Source organism: Mesocricetus auratus, unplaced genomic scaffold (genome assembly GCF_017639785.1).
Source record: "Mesocricetus auratus isolate SY011 unplaced genomic scaffold, BCM_Maur_2.0 Super-Scaffold_100676, whole genome shotgun sequence".
NCBI classification, from domain to species: Eukaryota; Metazoa; Chordata; class Mammalia; order Rodentia; family Cricetidae; genus Mesocricetus; species Mesocricetus auratus.
Window position 1 is genome coordinate 148,513,120 of NW_024429266.1, and position 14,951 is coordinate 148,528,070.

The window sequence follows — 14,951 nt, forward strand, 5'->3', positions numbered from 1 at the left end:
ACTTGGAGACCAAGGAGGCGTATCCGCGCAGGCGCACTGGCCCTGGAAACATGGCGGCGGCTGAGCGGGCGTGGGGAGCTGTAGCTGGTGTAGCTCGTCTGTGCAGGCGGTAGGTGTTGGCGCCTGGGCCAGAAGTTCCCTGTCGCCGCCTTCTCACGGGGAGGGGACTGGTGTCTTACAGAGTCTTGTCCTGACTCCGGAGCCCGAGGTCGGGCCACCCTCCACCGACGTCCGGTCCCCTTGTAAACCCCGCGGGGATGTGGCCCCGAAGGGAAGAACGTCCCGGGGTCGTCCCCTACCCTTTCCCGGGAGGCACATGCAAGGTCACGGCCCGGAGGGAAGCGACTCGGGCGAACCCAACGCCCAGGCCTATGCCGGCCGTGTCCTAGTCCTGTTTTAGAGCCACCCTGATTCTGACTTCCTCAGATACCTGTCAGACCCAAATGTGACTCCTGTAGCAAAGGACCTAACAGAATGCTGATGGCTACCTTGAAGTTTCAAATGCATTTCATGAGCTGGGCATATGGACCCACCCCTGTCATCCTAGCACTTGAAAGCTGAAGGCAGGAAGACCAGGAGTTCAATGCCAGCCTGGACTATATGAGACCCCTGCTTTAAAACTCCTAAAAGCATCTCATAAAAGTAGCAGATTCACAAAAGGATTTTGTGGTTGCCCCCTACCCCTGTTTTCGATTACTTTCCTTGAATTACTTTGCTCTAGGTCTTTTAGAATTCAAATCTTCCTGCCAGAGTACACTTCTGAGTTATCCACTCCACTGCTTTTCCCAGGGTTGAAGGAACAGTAGTAGTACTGGAATGCCTGGGTGTTTCCAAATTCTGGAACATTTACTCCGCTCACTTAATGGGTAGTTACTGGTTACTGCATAGTGATAACTGAGCACTTGCTGTGCGGCCTGCTGTGTCCCTGGATTGTTAGTGCTCCTTAGGGAGAATTGTCTGCAATGCCCCACATGCCTTTTGTTTTGAGTGTGTTTATTAAGTGTACAGCAAACAGTAAATGAGTAAGACGGCTAGCAGCAAGAAGACATAGTTACGGCAGACACACCATCCAGTAGAACAGACTGGGGAAACCCTGGGAAACAACAGTTACCTGGGGACTCTAGTGGACAAAGGAGGTCCAAGGCAGAGAGTATCTTCTCCTGGGTAAGACTTTTAATTAGTCATTTCTATCTTAGGCTTCTTTTTTTTTTTTTCTTTTGGTTTTTCATGACAGGGTTTCTCTGTGGCTTTGGAGTCTGTCTTGGAACTAGCTCTTTGTAATTCTGCCTCTGCCTCTGCCTCTGCCTCCCAAGTGCTGGGATTAAAGGCATGTGCCACCACTGCCTGGCTCTTAGGCATTTTTATATCATCTGATTAAACAGTAGCTGAGTCTTGTATTTTGGAAGGTGCCTGGGAGAGATTTACTTCGAAGCTCCGTTCAAGGGACACTTTTTACTCCTACAGTTTACTCTTCTGGTTTCAAAGACATGATGTTTTCACTCTTGGGCTATTTTGCTCTTCTGTTGTTCTTTCCCCAACAGGGAGTCTTGGAGGACAATTTAAGTATACACTTAAGGCAGGTGGATCCCTGTGTTCAAAGCCAGCCTGCAAATTCCAGGCAGCCAGGCTTACACAGTGGGACCCTGTCTCAAAATTAAAAAAAAAAAAAAGTAACTGAAGTCAAAGCTGGAACATTTTTCACTACCAAAATGCTCTTTTATTTCCTTTTCTAGCAGTCATTATTTTCAAAGCTCTCTTTGTTTTTACTTTAATGACGCTTTGAAAGTGCCCAGTCAATGCTCCCTCACAGAGAGAAATGAAGTTCCACTACTGGGTTAATGTTTCCCATTAAGCATTGGGTAGTAGGTCAGTGTTTACCATGGAGTATGAATGAACTTTGGGAGCTCATTCCACATAGAGGGATGCTCTCTCAGCCTGGACACATGGGGAAGGGCCTAGATCCTGCCCTGGATGAAATGACAGACTTTAGAGATCCCCCCCAAGGAGGGCCTCACCCTCCCTGGGGAATGATGTGGGGATTGGGTGGGGGACTGGGGGGGCTGGTGGAGGGACAAGGGAGGAGGGGTGGGAGAGGGAGCTGGGATTGACATGTGAAGCATTCATGTTTCTAATTTAAATAAAAACATTACAAAAAAAAAAAAAGCATGTAGATTGTTGACTGCCCTTGCAGTGTAGAGGCAATGGTTTGTGTTCTGTCATCAGACTTTAGACTCTGAAATGTTACAATAGAAGTAACTGTCCTTAATCTTAAGTATTTCCTCCAGGACAGTTCCTAACTTTAGATTTTAGGACATTTCTGTTTCATGAGATACCATGGAATAGAACCCTTACATGAGGTCAGGTTTGGGATGGGTCAAAGCTTAGACTACTTCAGAGTTTTGCTCAGGGTTGCTTGTTCTCTCCTTCCCTCCTTCCTTCCTTCCTTCCTTCCTTCCTTCCTTCCTTCCTTCCTTTCATTTTTCTTTTTTCTTTTTCTTCCCAAAGCTGGGACCCTCAAACCAAGGCCTTTGCAAAAGCTAGGCAAGCCCTATGCTGCCGAGTTGCATTCCCAGCCATTGCTTTTTAACTGGTGGCCCCGTTCTCTCCAGATGACAGTGGAATAAAGACAGAAAAGCGCGAAGCCCTTACCTGTTTTTAGTCACGAAACTCTGCTGCCTAGTTTTTAAACATTTTTTCCCCAAGACAGGGTTTCTCTGTATTGTTTTGGAGGCTGTCCTGGAACTCACTCTGTAGACCAGGATGGCCTCGAACTCACAGAGAGGCTGAGGGTCTGGGGCTGCAAATTTAAATTGCTTTGTCAGTACATTATTTCTGTTTCTGATGCCCAGATGTTAATGTGTATTTCCAGTTACCTACCAAACGGTTTTCCATGTGGTTTTCCCAGCGTTTTTATTTTGTGTGTGTGAGTGTTTGCCTGCACATATGTATGTGTGTCACATGCATGCCTGGTCAAAAGAGGGCTTTGGATCCTTTGAAACTGGAGCTGTGGACATGATGAGCTACCATGCAGATGCTGGAAACCAAGCCAGACCCTTTACAGAGCACCAAGTGCTCTTAATTGCTGAGACACTCTCCATGCCCTTTACCTCTGTTTTTACATGTTGTATAATTTGCTGAAGTAGAAACAATGTTGCAGATAGGAAATAGAAAGTTAATTCTCTATTTTTATTGCTGCTTATGTTTAAATCTTAGCTGTTTTATATATACAAGAGAAGTATAGATTGACTTTAAAAGGTCAGGTTGCTTGCTGGGTGTGGCACTCATGTCTGTGATTCCAGAAGTAGGGAAGCAGAGGCAAGAATGTCACAGATGTTCATGAAGTCACCTTAGCTACACAGTGATACCTTGTTTCAAAACAACAACAAAACAGATTCTCGATTGCTTACCTAGTCATTCATTGTTTGTTTTAAATGTAGGTTCTGTCATGTGACTCCGTACACCTTTCAGAAACAACCTCTGCACCAATATGTCCGAAGACCACCTTTCCCGATGCGTGCACCCTTGTTTAACACAGGTACAGTTTAACCTCAGAGAACATTGTGTTACAGAAACCAATGGAACAGTGCTAGAGCTAAAGGTCGTAAAAGACAAACGTTAAAGGTTTCTTTAAAAGTTGTTTATTATATTCGTTTGTACATGTGAGAGTATGCCACATTGCCTGTGTGGAGGTGAGAGGACCGCTTGAGGCAGATCTCTCCTTCTGCCATGTGGATTCTGGGGATTGAGCGCAGGATGTTAGCCTTCGTAGCAAGCACCTTTACCTGAGCCATCTCACCAGCTCAAGAATTTGTCAGTCTTCTATTCAGAGGCTTATTAAAAATTCCAGTGATTCCATGGTAAAACCGTATTTCACTATAATTAGTCAGAGGATGTTCTCTGTAGACTTGTGTAATCTCTAAGTCTTGCAAATACATTTTTTAGAGCATGGGTTGCTCAGTAAATGATTTCTAAAATGAAATATTATGAAAAAAAGAAGTTACAAGTGAATTTGTGTTTGAAAGAATCATGTGTCCAGGCTGTGGTGGCGCACGCCTTTTATTCCAGCACTTGGGAGGCAGAGGCAGGTGCATCTCTGTGAGTTTGAGGCCAGCCTAGTTTACAGAGTGAGTTCTATCACAGAGAAACCCTGTCTCAAAAAACAGCAACAACAACAAAAAAAGTGCATTTTAAGCTATTACTTTCTTTTTCTATTTCTATAGGGATATCTGTACAGCTGTAAATTCCTGCCTTTTATTGAAACCTAGCATCTGATTTTGAATGTAATCTGAAATGTGAACACTGCAGTGTAATTGGGGAAGCTTGCAGAGAGGTGGGTGTGCGTGGCTTGGCGTGGTCACAGATTAGCCTCTCTCTCTTCATGCTACCTTGCACACCTGTGGCCATGTTCTGTGGTGAGGCTGAGGGCGGCTGAGAGCATGACTTGAGTCAGGAAGAGCTCTTGCCTCTTTATGTTGACTGGAGATGAGTTAGGGTTGTCTATGGCCTGTGTGTTTCCTTGAATCTCAAAATGCCTTAGATGTAAATACTGAGTAACTCAGCAGGTCAGGCTACTTTAATTGGTTAAATTTTGTGGGGCTGCAGTTTGTGGTTTTCTGGTCTTTTCCATTTGGACACCAGTGATTTCGGTCTTTGACAGTTTCTGTCTATGTTGTGCAGGAGCGGGTGTCTGCCTTTTTAGGGATCTGTGTAACATCACTCCTCATAGGAAAAGAAGTGTATCACTTGAGTCTTTATCTTGTCCTAACTCAGGACACTGTTAGGAGTGTCCATTGGATGTTAGAGCTAGGAGTAGACTTATTTATTTGTTATTTACTTTTGAGATTGTTACAGTGTTTCTCCCTTCCCTACAAACCTTCCATATACCTCTTTCTACTCTCCTTCAAATTCATGATCTCTTTTTTCATCAGTTAATTGCATGAATATATGTATTTGTACATACATGTATATTCTTAAATATAACCTGTTGAGTCCATATTTGTATATATGTGGAGTTGTTCTTAAAATATCTAATTAAGCCAAATTTAAAATACAATTGGAATGATTTTCTTGAATATCTATTCAGATTAATATTGAGGCAGCTCACTTAAAAGAGAAAAGCTGTATGTGGATACTCTGGTTTTCTTAATCTTTAATCCCCTGGTGTATATAGATTGTATGGGTTGTTCTGTTTGGTTTGGTTTTTTGAGAGGATCTTGTTAAGGTTCCAAGACTAGCCTGGAATTTGCTGTGTAGCTGAGACCAGCATGAACTCAGGGTCCTCTTGCTCAGCCTCCCAAGCTGTGGCTGCAGGCACTAGGCAACTACTTTGATCTGCGTCTACCTTTCAAATAAAATTTTGTTTGGTCTTTGTTTTAAATGCATAGTTTCATCTTTGGGTATTTCTTAAACCTTCTTTTCTGTAGACATGATTACTCCAGTGTATTAGGTAGGAAAAAGCCACATTTAACCCTTCATATTCAGTAGAGTGCCTAATGAGTACCAGTAAATTACTCAAACAACAAAAAGAAAAGCCAGGCTTGCTGGCCCCCACTTTTTATCCCAGCACTCTGTAGCCCAAGGCAGACAGACCTCTATGAGTTCAAGGACAGCCTGATGTGCGTAGTGAGACTCTATCTCAAACAAACATCAAACAAACCTACAGAAGATGACTTGTTCAGAACAGAAAGCAGTGGCAGCCTTTCTTTAGAGTTTTATTTCAGAAACTGTTCACTGTAAAAGCAGATTTCTTGACTGGAGGCACAGGCCTTTTAATGGCATGCTTGAGCGTCAGCATTCAGGCGTTTTAACTTCTTAGTATTTCTCTCAGAAACTCGGGAAATAAAGTTTGTGGGGTCTTTTTTCCCCTAATTTTTCTTCTATTTATCTAAAAATGAACACTTTGAGGGACTAGAGAGATGGCCCAGAGGTTAGAGCACTTGCTACTGTTGGAAAAGGTGAGGTTTGATTCCATATGGTAGCTTACAGCTATCCATGATTCCATCCTAGAGGGTTTGATGGCCTCCTCTGGCCTCCACAGCACTGTAGACACATGCTACACATACATACATGCAAGCAAAGCATTTACACATTTAAAATAAAAAACAAATCTTTAAAAAAGCACTTTTTTGTCCATAACTTAAACTGTTTTTTTCTAGCATAACACTCTTTCTCTTTTTCAGTACGGTTCATGTTTATTCAAACACAAGACACCCCAAATCCCAACAGCTTAAAGTTTATACCAGGAAAGCCGGTTCTTGAGACGAGGACCATGGACTTCCCCACGCCAGCTGCAGCTTTCCGCTCCCCTCTGGCCAGGTATTGTTTGTGCTGGCTAGAAGCGCAGTGGCCCTCTGTGGTTTAGACAGCTGCAAAGAGCTGGGACATTTGTTTGCAGGCTGGATTTAGAAGAGTTGAGTTGAAATTGCAACAACTTCCTTCCTGAGAGTGTATTTGATAGATCGATAGCATGAATACTTAATTTTTAAAGTTTTTTTTCTTAAGAAAGAAGTTCACCAATTGGGCAATTATGATTAATTTCTAATCCAAACCTTTAGAACTCTAAATGTTAAAAATTTGTGTATGACCAGGCGGTGGTGGTGAACACCTTTAATCCCAGCACTTGGGAAGCAGAGACAAGTAGATCTCAGTGAGTTTGAGACCAGCCTGGTCTTCAGAGTGAGTTCCAGGACAGGCTCCAAAGCTACAAAAAAAGTGTGTGATTGTGTGTGTGTGTGTGTGTGTGTGTGTGTGTTGAGGAGGTGGGAGGTATTTTAGATTGTGTGGATGTGTGAATGTGCATACACACAAAGTCCAGAGACTGTTCTTGAGTGTCCTCTGTCACTCTCCATCTTAGTTTTTAGACAGGGTCCTTCTCAGAACCTGCTGCTCACTTACACAGCTAGACTGGTGACCAGAGGTTTGCCTCTCAAGCACTTGGGTTAACGGTGTTCACTGCCATGCCCACTGCCATGTCTGCTAGGGATTTGAGCTTGGATCCTCCTGGGCATGCGCTGTGTACTTTATCCACTGAGCCATTTTCTCCATCACTTTTCAATGCTTTGAGATGGGAGGTGGGTGTCTCTTGTAGTCTAGGCTGGTCACAAGCTCACCATGTAACTGAAGTTGGCCTTGAACTCCTGGTACCTCCACTTTCTAGGTGTGGGATTACAGATGGCTGCCACTGTGCCCAGCTGAAAACTCTGATTTTCAAGAACTATGCGAAGGTGCTCCTTTAATTTCTTAAGAAAGAGTAATTAAGTTTCTAGGTTTTCATTCAGAACCGTAAATGATGACAGTTTTCAGATGTGGCGTGACCTTTTAAAATCCTTGAGGACAGTTCACGAGAAAATGTTAAATGTGTGTCAGAGGAATAAAGGAAGTACACCAAGCCTCTTCTGAACCTAGGGCCAGAGCAGTCATTTATACTGAGAAATGCTAGTTAAATTCCTGCTTGCTTTTTCTCCCTGCCGTCTGTCTGTCCGTCATCCGTCCTCCCTCCCTCCCTTCTTTCCTTCCTTTCTTCCTCCTTGTTGTGTGCCAGAAAGTGACTGACTCCTGGGCCTTTTACATGCTAAATGTGTGTTTGCCACTTAGTTGCACCTTAACACCAAATTAAATTTCTGTCCTCATACTGCTTGCCGAGCACATTTAGAAATCAGCATAGATAACTTCTTGTGCATGGCCAGCATTCTGTGTACCTCATTGAGGGCAGGCAAAAGTGAAGCCCAGAAATAATTTTTCAAATTTCTAGTTGATAAATATATATAAGTTTTCTAACTTAAACATGCCATTTCTCAGAATGCATGGGTAGAACATTTATTTTTCATGCTTTTGATACAAACAACAGTAAGAAATGTATATATTGTAATTTAATGCACATACCTGTGTGTATGTACGTGTAAAACAAGGTATTTCCATCCTTTGCATTTGTACAATAGGTAAAAGGTGAGGTGGTTAACAGCACTTGCTACTCTTGCAGAGGATTCAAGTTCAAGTTTCCAGTACTTGGCAGCTCACAACTTCCTGTAACTCCAGCTTTGAGGGGATCCAATACCCTCTTCAGACTTTGCATTCATGTGCATACACATAGATACACATGTGTCCACATAAATTAAAATAAAATAAATACTTCTTTAAAAAGTAACAGTAGGTAATAGGCATTCTCATATTTTTCGTTTCTTTTTGTTACTTCGTTTAGTTTTATTTTGTTAAATATAGTGAAGTCCTCATCACTATTTGATTTCACAGCTCCATACTTTGTTTTTGTTTTTTTTAAAGAACATAACTTCAGGAAACATACAAGCATACAATGTTTGCCTATGGGAGTTTATTAGTCTAGTTACATTAGTCTAGTTGTACACACATTTATTCAAGCAATCAAAACACTCACACATATAAATAAGTCTAAACACTAACATTTACAAAAAGACATACATCCTCTGTGTCTCTCTCTGTGTTTTACAATACTGGAGGTTGGATCTAGGGCCTTGGGCATGCCAGGCAGGAGCTCTACCACTGGTTTACAGTCCTAGCCCAAGACATAACATGGTGTTAAGTGAAGAAACCCTCCTCCTAAATAAGAATAGCACATGACTCCATGAAAGTTCCTGGAGAAATGCACACCAGAAAGACAACCTAGGATTTTGATTTCTTGATTAATTTGATTTTAACTTTTTGGTGTTTTTGCTCTTTTGAGATGGGTTCTCACTAGCTCAGGCTGGCCTTGCACTACTGATCCTTTTGCCTCCATTTCTTGAGTTCTGGGATTATAGGCTATGCTATGTTGTTTTTCTTTTCTGATTGTAGCTGCCTTTTAAGCTATGGCTCTCCTACTTAGCAGCTGGCTCTCTGCTGCTACCTAGAATGAGGCAGGTGACTGTAGGGCGAGAAGAAACAAAGCCATCTTGAGTCATTCTAGCCAGGGACAGTCTGCATATATTTATCTTCTTTCATGACATTTTTTTCTTTTTCTGTATTCACAGGCAGTTATTCAGGATTGAAGGTGTGAAAAGTGTTTTCTTTGGACCAGATTTCATCACAGTCACAAAGGTACAGTTATAAGTATAAAGCTAGATTAGCTGGCTTTCAGCTTTTTCTGAGTCCAGTACCCATCTCCAGAATTTTCATTGCTATGTTGGTTTTCAGTTTTCACTTGTATGGTTTTTCATAGATAGTCAGTCTTGCTGTGTAGTCCAGGCTGACCTGACACCTTGGCCTTCCTTCCTTCCTAACAAGTACCACCATGCTACCCTAGAATTTTCATTCTTAATGTACTGTGGCTTTTAATATTTAATATTAAAATCTCAGGTGAGGGGCTGGAAAAATAGCTCCACAGTTAAGAGCACTGGCTACCCTTGCAGAGAACCCAGTTTAGATTCCCAGCACCCACATGGCCACTTATAACCCTTTATAACTCCAGTTCCAGGGACCTAGTACTCTCTTCCAACCTCAGTGGGCACCGGCCACACACTTGGTACATAGACACACATACAGGCAAAACATTCATGCACATAAAATAAAATAAGTAAATACATTTAAAAAGCTCAGGTGATGCTTGCATCTTAGATTTGTCAAGTTAATGAAGGGCATTTCCTAGCTGCAGTTAATTATGACTCAGGTATAACTATAATGCAGTAGCCTTGTCTACTCAGATAAAACACTTGAACCTCAGCGGACTCAGTGCAGTGCCCAGTGTCATAGGGCTAGCCACCATCAGGAGAGACTTTAGCCCCCAGCAGGGTGAGACCTTAGCCCCCAGTATGATGAGACCTTGGTAGGACTAGGATTTCAGCTTCCAGGCCACTAGAATAAAATTCGTTTTATTTTTTATAAAATTTAAGGGAATTAAATTTTGAATTATGTGTCTTACTTTATGTGTGTGTTTGTGTTCAGTCATGTACATGGAGACGAGAGGAGAGCTCACAGGAGCCAGTTCTCTCCTTCCACCACGTGGCTCCCAGGGACTGAACACAGGCTGCCAGGCTTGGTGACAAGTGCTTTACCCACTGTGCAATCTGACCTGCCTGCCCCTAAGTCCTGTTTTTACTAATTCTTTGTGTGAGTTGATGGAGTAAAAAGGGGATCAAGTCCATGTTATGAACAAATTACGTACGCATCTGTCAGATGCCATAGTACACAAGTACATGTCCTCTCTGAAGGGGATGTACTTGCTCGTTCTTTTGACAAATATGCACACAAGACCAAGTTCAGATACATGTGTGTTATTTGCATAGTTCACTGTCCTACAGCAATGCTGTGAGCTGGGCCATGGTCGCACATGCTCAAGAGGCAGAGGCAGGGGGATCTCTGTGACTCCAATGTCAGTCTGGTCTACAGTCAGAGATCCATGATGAGACTCTGTCTCACTAGAAAAAAGAAAAGATTCTTGAAAGATCTGAGATGGTAGTCTGGATTTGTTTTGCACTTGACTGGAAATGCAACATGTTTCTTCAACATGATTGTAGGAGAATGAAGAATTAGACTGGAATTTGCTGAAACCAGATATTTATGCAACAATTATGGACTTCTTTGCGTCTGGCTTACCTCTAGTGACTGAGGAAACACCTCCAGGAGAAGCAGGTAGTGTTATGTTGGGTAATCACTGCTTACCTATTTTTTATTGGATTTCCTACTTCATTCACATTTGCCTTGATTTCAGAAGTGGCCAGAATACAGATTTTAAATGTTTTTATTGGAATATACTAATTATACATGATTGTGGGTGGCATTTTCTACATGTGTGTACTGTGTTTTGATCACAGTCACCCTCCATTACTCTTTCCTTGTCTCCCTCTCTCTCAACGATCCTCTTCCTCTTCCGCCTAGCTCCACTTCTGCTCTCATGCCCTTGTGTGAGTGAGTGAGTCATTGCGGCCTGGCAGGGTTGCTTCCAGGAGCACAGGTGATATTACTGCTGGAGCATGGACACCTTCCCAGTGCTTACACACTGCAGATGATATCCTTCTTCCCCAGCAACCATTAACTCTGTGGAGGTCCTCAGGGAGGGTGGAGCCTCATGGGACCTACTTCCTTCCATGATATGAGATAAAAATTATTTTTTATTTGACATGTATGTGTTTTGCCTGTGTACTACCATGTGTGTGCCTGGTGCCAGAGGAGGCCAGGAGAGGACATCAGATCCCCCAGACCTAGAGTTACAGACAGTTGTGAGCCACCACGTGGGTGCTGGGAACTTAGGTCATCTGGAAGAACAGCCAGATGGCATTCTACAGGTCTCCATGATGCTCGCTGAATCCTGCTGGTAAAGACATCCCGTTTAGGACTGAGCATTCAACAGTCACTTAGTCTCGGCACTGACAAGTTATGAGTCTGCAGTAGCTTCTACCTACTGTGTGAAGAAGCTTCTTTGACAAAGATAGCAGTACTAACCTGTGGGCAGAAGCAGGATTCCCTGCAGGAGCCTCTGGCCCTGGTTACAGATTTTTGACCAGGTTACAGCAGCAGGTCTGACTTCCTCCTGTAGAGTTGGCCTCGGTTCCCAGCAGAGCAGTTGGTTTCCCAAAGCAGGCTTACCACTGTTTCACCAGTGGGCACATCTGGAACCAATGCTAGATGGAACAAAGCTTTGTATATACTGTTATACTTTTTCTCAAATTGTTTTTGGTTTCTCAAGCCTGGGTTTTCTCTGTACTACAGCCTGTATGAACTGAAGGATTAGGAAGCCACAACTTGGAAACTTATTATTAATTATGAAAGCTTGGCTGATAGCTTAGACTTATTTCTAACTAGCTCTTATAACTTAAACTACTCATTTCTATTAATTTATTTTCTGTTTCATGGCTTTATTACCTTTACTCTGTCCATGCTCCACCTTCTTCTTCCCAGCATTCTCTCTGCCCCCAAAATATTGCCTAGCTATTGGCCATTTAGCTTTTTATTAAAAGGGACCTATCTTCACATAGTGTAAAGGAATTTCCACAACAGGTTTCCATTCTTTTTCTTGTTTTAGTGGTTCTGAGACAGAATCTTGCCCTGTAGTCCAGGTTGGCCTGAAATTTACAATCCTGCCTCCTTCTCCATGCTGAGATTATGGGTATGAACCTCCATACCCAGTTTCTGGTTTTTATTCTTAAACTTCAAGTAACTTGTGTTCTATCACAGCTTGCCTTTTCTTTTTTCTTTTTCTTTTTTTAAAATTTTATTTATTTATTATGTATACAATCTTCTGCCTGCATGCCAGCAGAGGGCACCAGATCTCATTCAAGGTGGTTGTGTGGTTGCTGGGAATTGAACTCAGGACCTCTGGAAGAACAGTCAGTGCTCTTAACCGCTGAGCCATCTCTCCAGCCCACAGCTTGCCTTTTCACTGAGTATAATCTTATTTGAAGATCTGAGTTATTCATTTTAAGCCTGGTGTTAGTCCATTTTGGAATGAATAAAGTACAGTTAATTTGTCCCTTTACTGTGTCACTGCCGGTGCTGATGTGTTAACAAATGCTGCTGTGAACATCTGGTGCAGGCTTCTGTGTGCTGTTCTTTACTATGTCGACTTTTGTGCTGATGTGTGTTACAAACACGGCTGCTGTGGACACACGGCTTCTGTGTGTGTGTGGTGGGGAGGGTGCAGGGCGTCGAGTTTTCCTGTGGGGAAACAGCATATTACTGTGCTCATTAGCAGTGTTAAGAGTTTCTGTTTTCTTATACTTGTGGTCTCACTTCATGTCTTCTTTCTTTTCTCCTTCGGAGCTGAGAGACTCTAAGAAAGCTTGACCTGCGTTCCACTGCCAAACCAACTTCCCAGTCCTTTTGCTCCCCTACCCCACCCTCCACCCCCAAGACAGGGTCTCTCTGTGTAGCCCTCGCTGTCCTGGAACTCACTGTGTAGACCAGGATGGCCTTGAACTCACAGAGATCGGCCTGCCTCTGCCTCCTGAGTGCTGGGATTAAAGTCATATTCCATCACTGCCTGCATTTTGCTTTGTTTTTTGAACCAGGGTCTCAGTTTGTATTCCAGGTTTGTCTCAAACTTGCTGTATAAGGCAGACTGGCCTTGAATTTTGAATCCTCTTGTCTCAGCCCATTAAGTGCTAGGTTTAAATGAGTGTGGTCCTCCAGCCAGCTACATTTATTTAAACCGGTATGTCTTAGTCAGGGTTTCTCTTGCTGTGAAGAGACACCATGATCACAGCAACTCTTATAAAAGGAAGTATTTAATTGGGGCTGACGCACAGTTCAGAGCATGGTGGCATTCAGGCAAACATGGTACAGGAGAGGTAACTTAGAGTTCTACATCTGGATCAGCAGGCAGCAGGAAGAGAGATACCAGATGTGCCTTTGGCATTTGAAACCTCAAAACCCACCCCCCAGTGACACACTTCATCCAACAAGGCCACCCCTCCTAATTGTGCTACTCTGTGAGTCTCTGGGGGCCATTTTCTTTCAAACCACCATACAGTATGTTAGGTCTAAAATGGTATTTTATTTATTGTTTGTTTGTTTGTTTGGTTTTGCAGTTCAGGGATTGAACTCATTTGCTCTACCATTGAGTCCTTTTACTTTTGGGGCTGTGTCTTTAGGCTGCCCAGGCCAACAACTTTATAGTTAACTATAGTCCAGGCAGGTCTAACTTACTGTCATCCTGCCTTTGCCTCCTTGGAAGCTGAAATCACAGATCTGTGTCACCAGACTGGCAACATCTTGTTTTAGTTTCATTCTTGTGTTGTTTTTTTGTGTCTTGTATCATTTTATAAAGTTTCCATGTCAGTAAATTACTTATTCGTTTTCTTTGCTAATTTTTGTTTTGTTTAGTTTTGGTTTTTTTCGAGGCAGGGTTTCTCTATATTGCTTTGTAGGCTGTCCTGGAACTCGCTCTGTAGACCAAGCTGGCCTAGAATTCACAGATATCCTCCTGCCACTGCCTCTTGAGTGCTGGGATGAAAGGCGTGCACCACCAAAACCTTGTCTTTGCTAATTTTTAAAAAGTGAGTCATATGCCTTTTTAAAATATTGATTTAAGTAGGTTTTTTTTTTAAATAGTCTAGGTGGATTGGGGAGATAGCTTAGTCAAGAATCTGACTGAGTTCAGTCCCCAGATCGTACATCATAAAGTTGGGCATGTAGCTTATGTACATAAGCTCAGCACTGGGGAGGTGGAAACAGGCGGATCCCTGGGGCTATCTAGCCATCCATCTTAGCCTACTTGGCTCACATGTACCTGTAGAAATGCTCTGTGTGTGTGTGTGTGTGTGTGTGTGTGTGTGTGTGTGTGTGTGTGTGTGTGTGTTTTCTGGGCTGTGAAATAGTTATTACTAATTCTCCCTAATCATGACTAGAGGCCAGAGGTAGCTCAGTGGTGGAGTACATCCTTAGCCTGTGCACAAACGCAGTTGTTCCTCAGTGTTTCGTGTACGCGCGCACACACACACACACACTCTCTCTCTCTCTCTCTCTCTCTCTCTCTCTCTCTCTCTCTCTCTCTCTCTCTCTCTCTCTCTCTCTCCCCAAAGTGAAAATCAAAAGTCGTATTTAATACCAGCATTTGGGAGGCAGAAGCAGGCAGAGTTCGAGGCCAGCCTGGTCTACAAAGTGAGTTCTGGGACAGCAAGTACTGCTACAGTATCTCAAAAAAACTAAAATGAAACAAAGAACAATTTAACTATGCCTACCAAAAATAAAAATATGCAAAATTTGACTTGGGGTTTAGCTCAGAGGTAAAGCCTTTGCATAGCAAACACAAAACCCTGTGTTCAGTCCCCAGTGCCTCAGAAAGAAAGAAACCACAGGCTCACTGGCTCAGATACCCCATCAAAGGAATTTATCCCATAAGTGTGTCTTAAGTGTGCTAACATATGTTCCTAGAAGCAAAGGCATTACTCAGGGTTAGAGAATGAAATGGTCAAAAAGTCAGTGAGGCAAAGCTCTACCAGAATCACTTTATAATGAGCCTATTTTCGTGTGCTGATCGAGATTGTGAAGGGCTCCAGGAGTGACGT

General features: G+C 42.9%; 1 protein-coding gene across 3 annotated transcripts in view; it reads left to right on the plus strand.

The window, feature by feature from the left end:
• The window catches only part of Nfu1 (NFU1 iron-sulfur cluster scaffold), a 26,134-nt gene continuing 11,183 nt past the window's right edge, over positions 1 to 14,951 (plus strand). The window contains exons 1-5 of one of the 3 annotated variants that reach the window (XM_005071114.4): positions 1 to 109; positions 3,438 to 3,535; positions 6,180 to 6,315; positions 8,982 to 9,048; positions 10,464 to 10,578. In XM_005071114.4, the coding sequence (XP_005071171.1) occupies positions 51 to 109; positions 3,438 to 3,535; positions 6,180 to 6,315; positions 8,982 to 9,048; positions 10,464 to 10,578 (475 nt within the window). In that variant the 5' untranslated portion in view covers positions 1 to 50. Of the gene's footprint in view, positions 110 to 3,437; positions 3,536 to 6,179; positions 6,316 to 7,155; positions 7,224 to 8,981; positions 9,049 to 10,463; positions 10,579 to 14,951 lie in introns of those variants that run through there. The other 2 variants (XM_040738293.1, XM_021227767.2) reach the window with 2 other exon arrangements.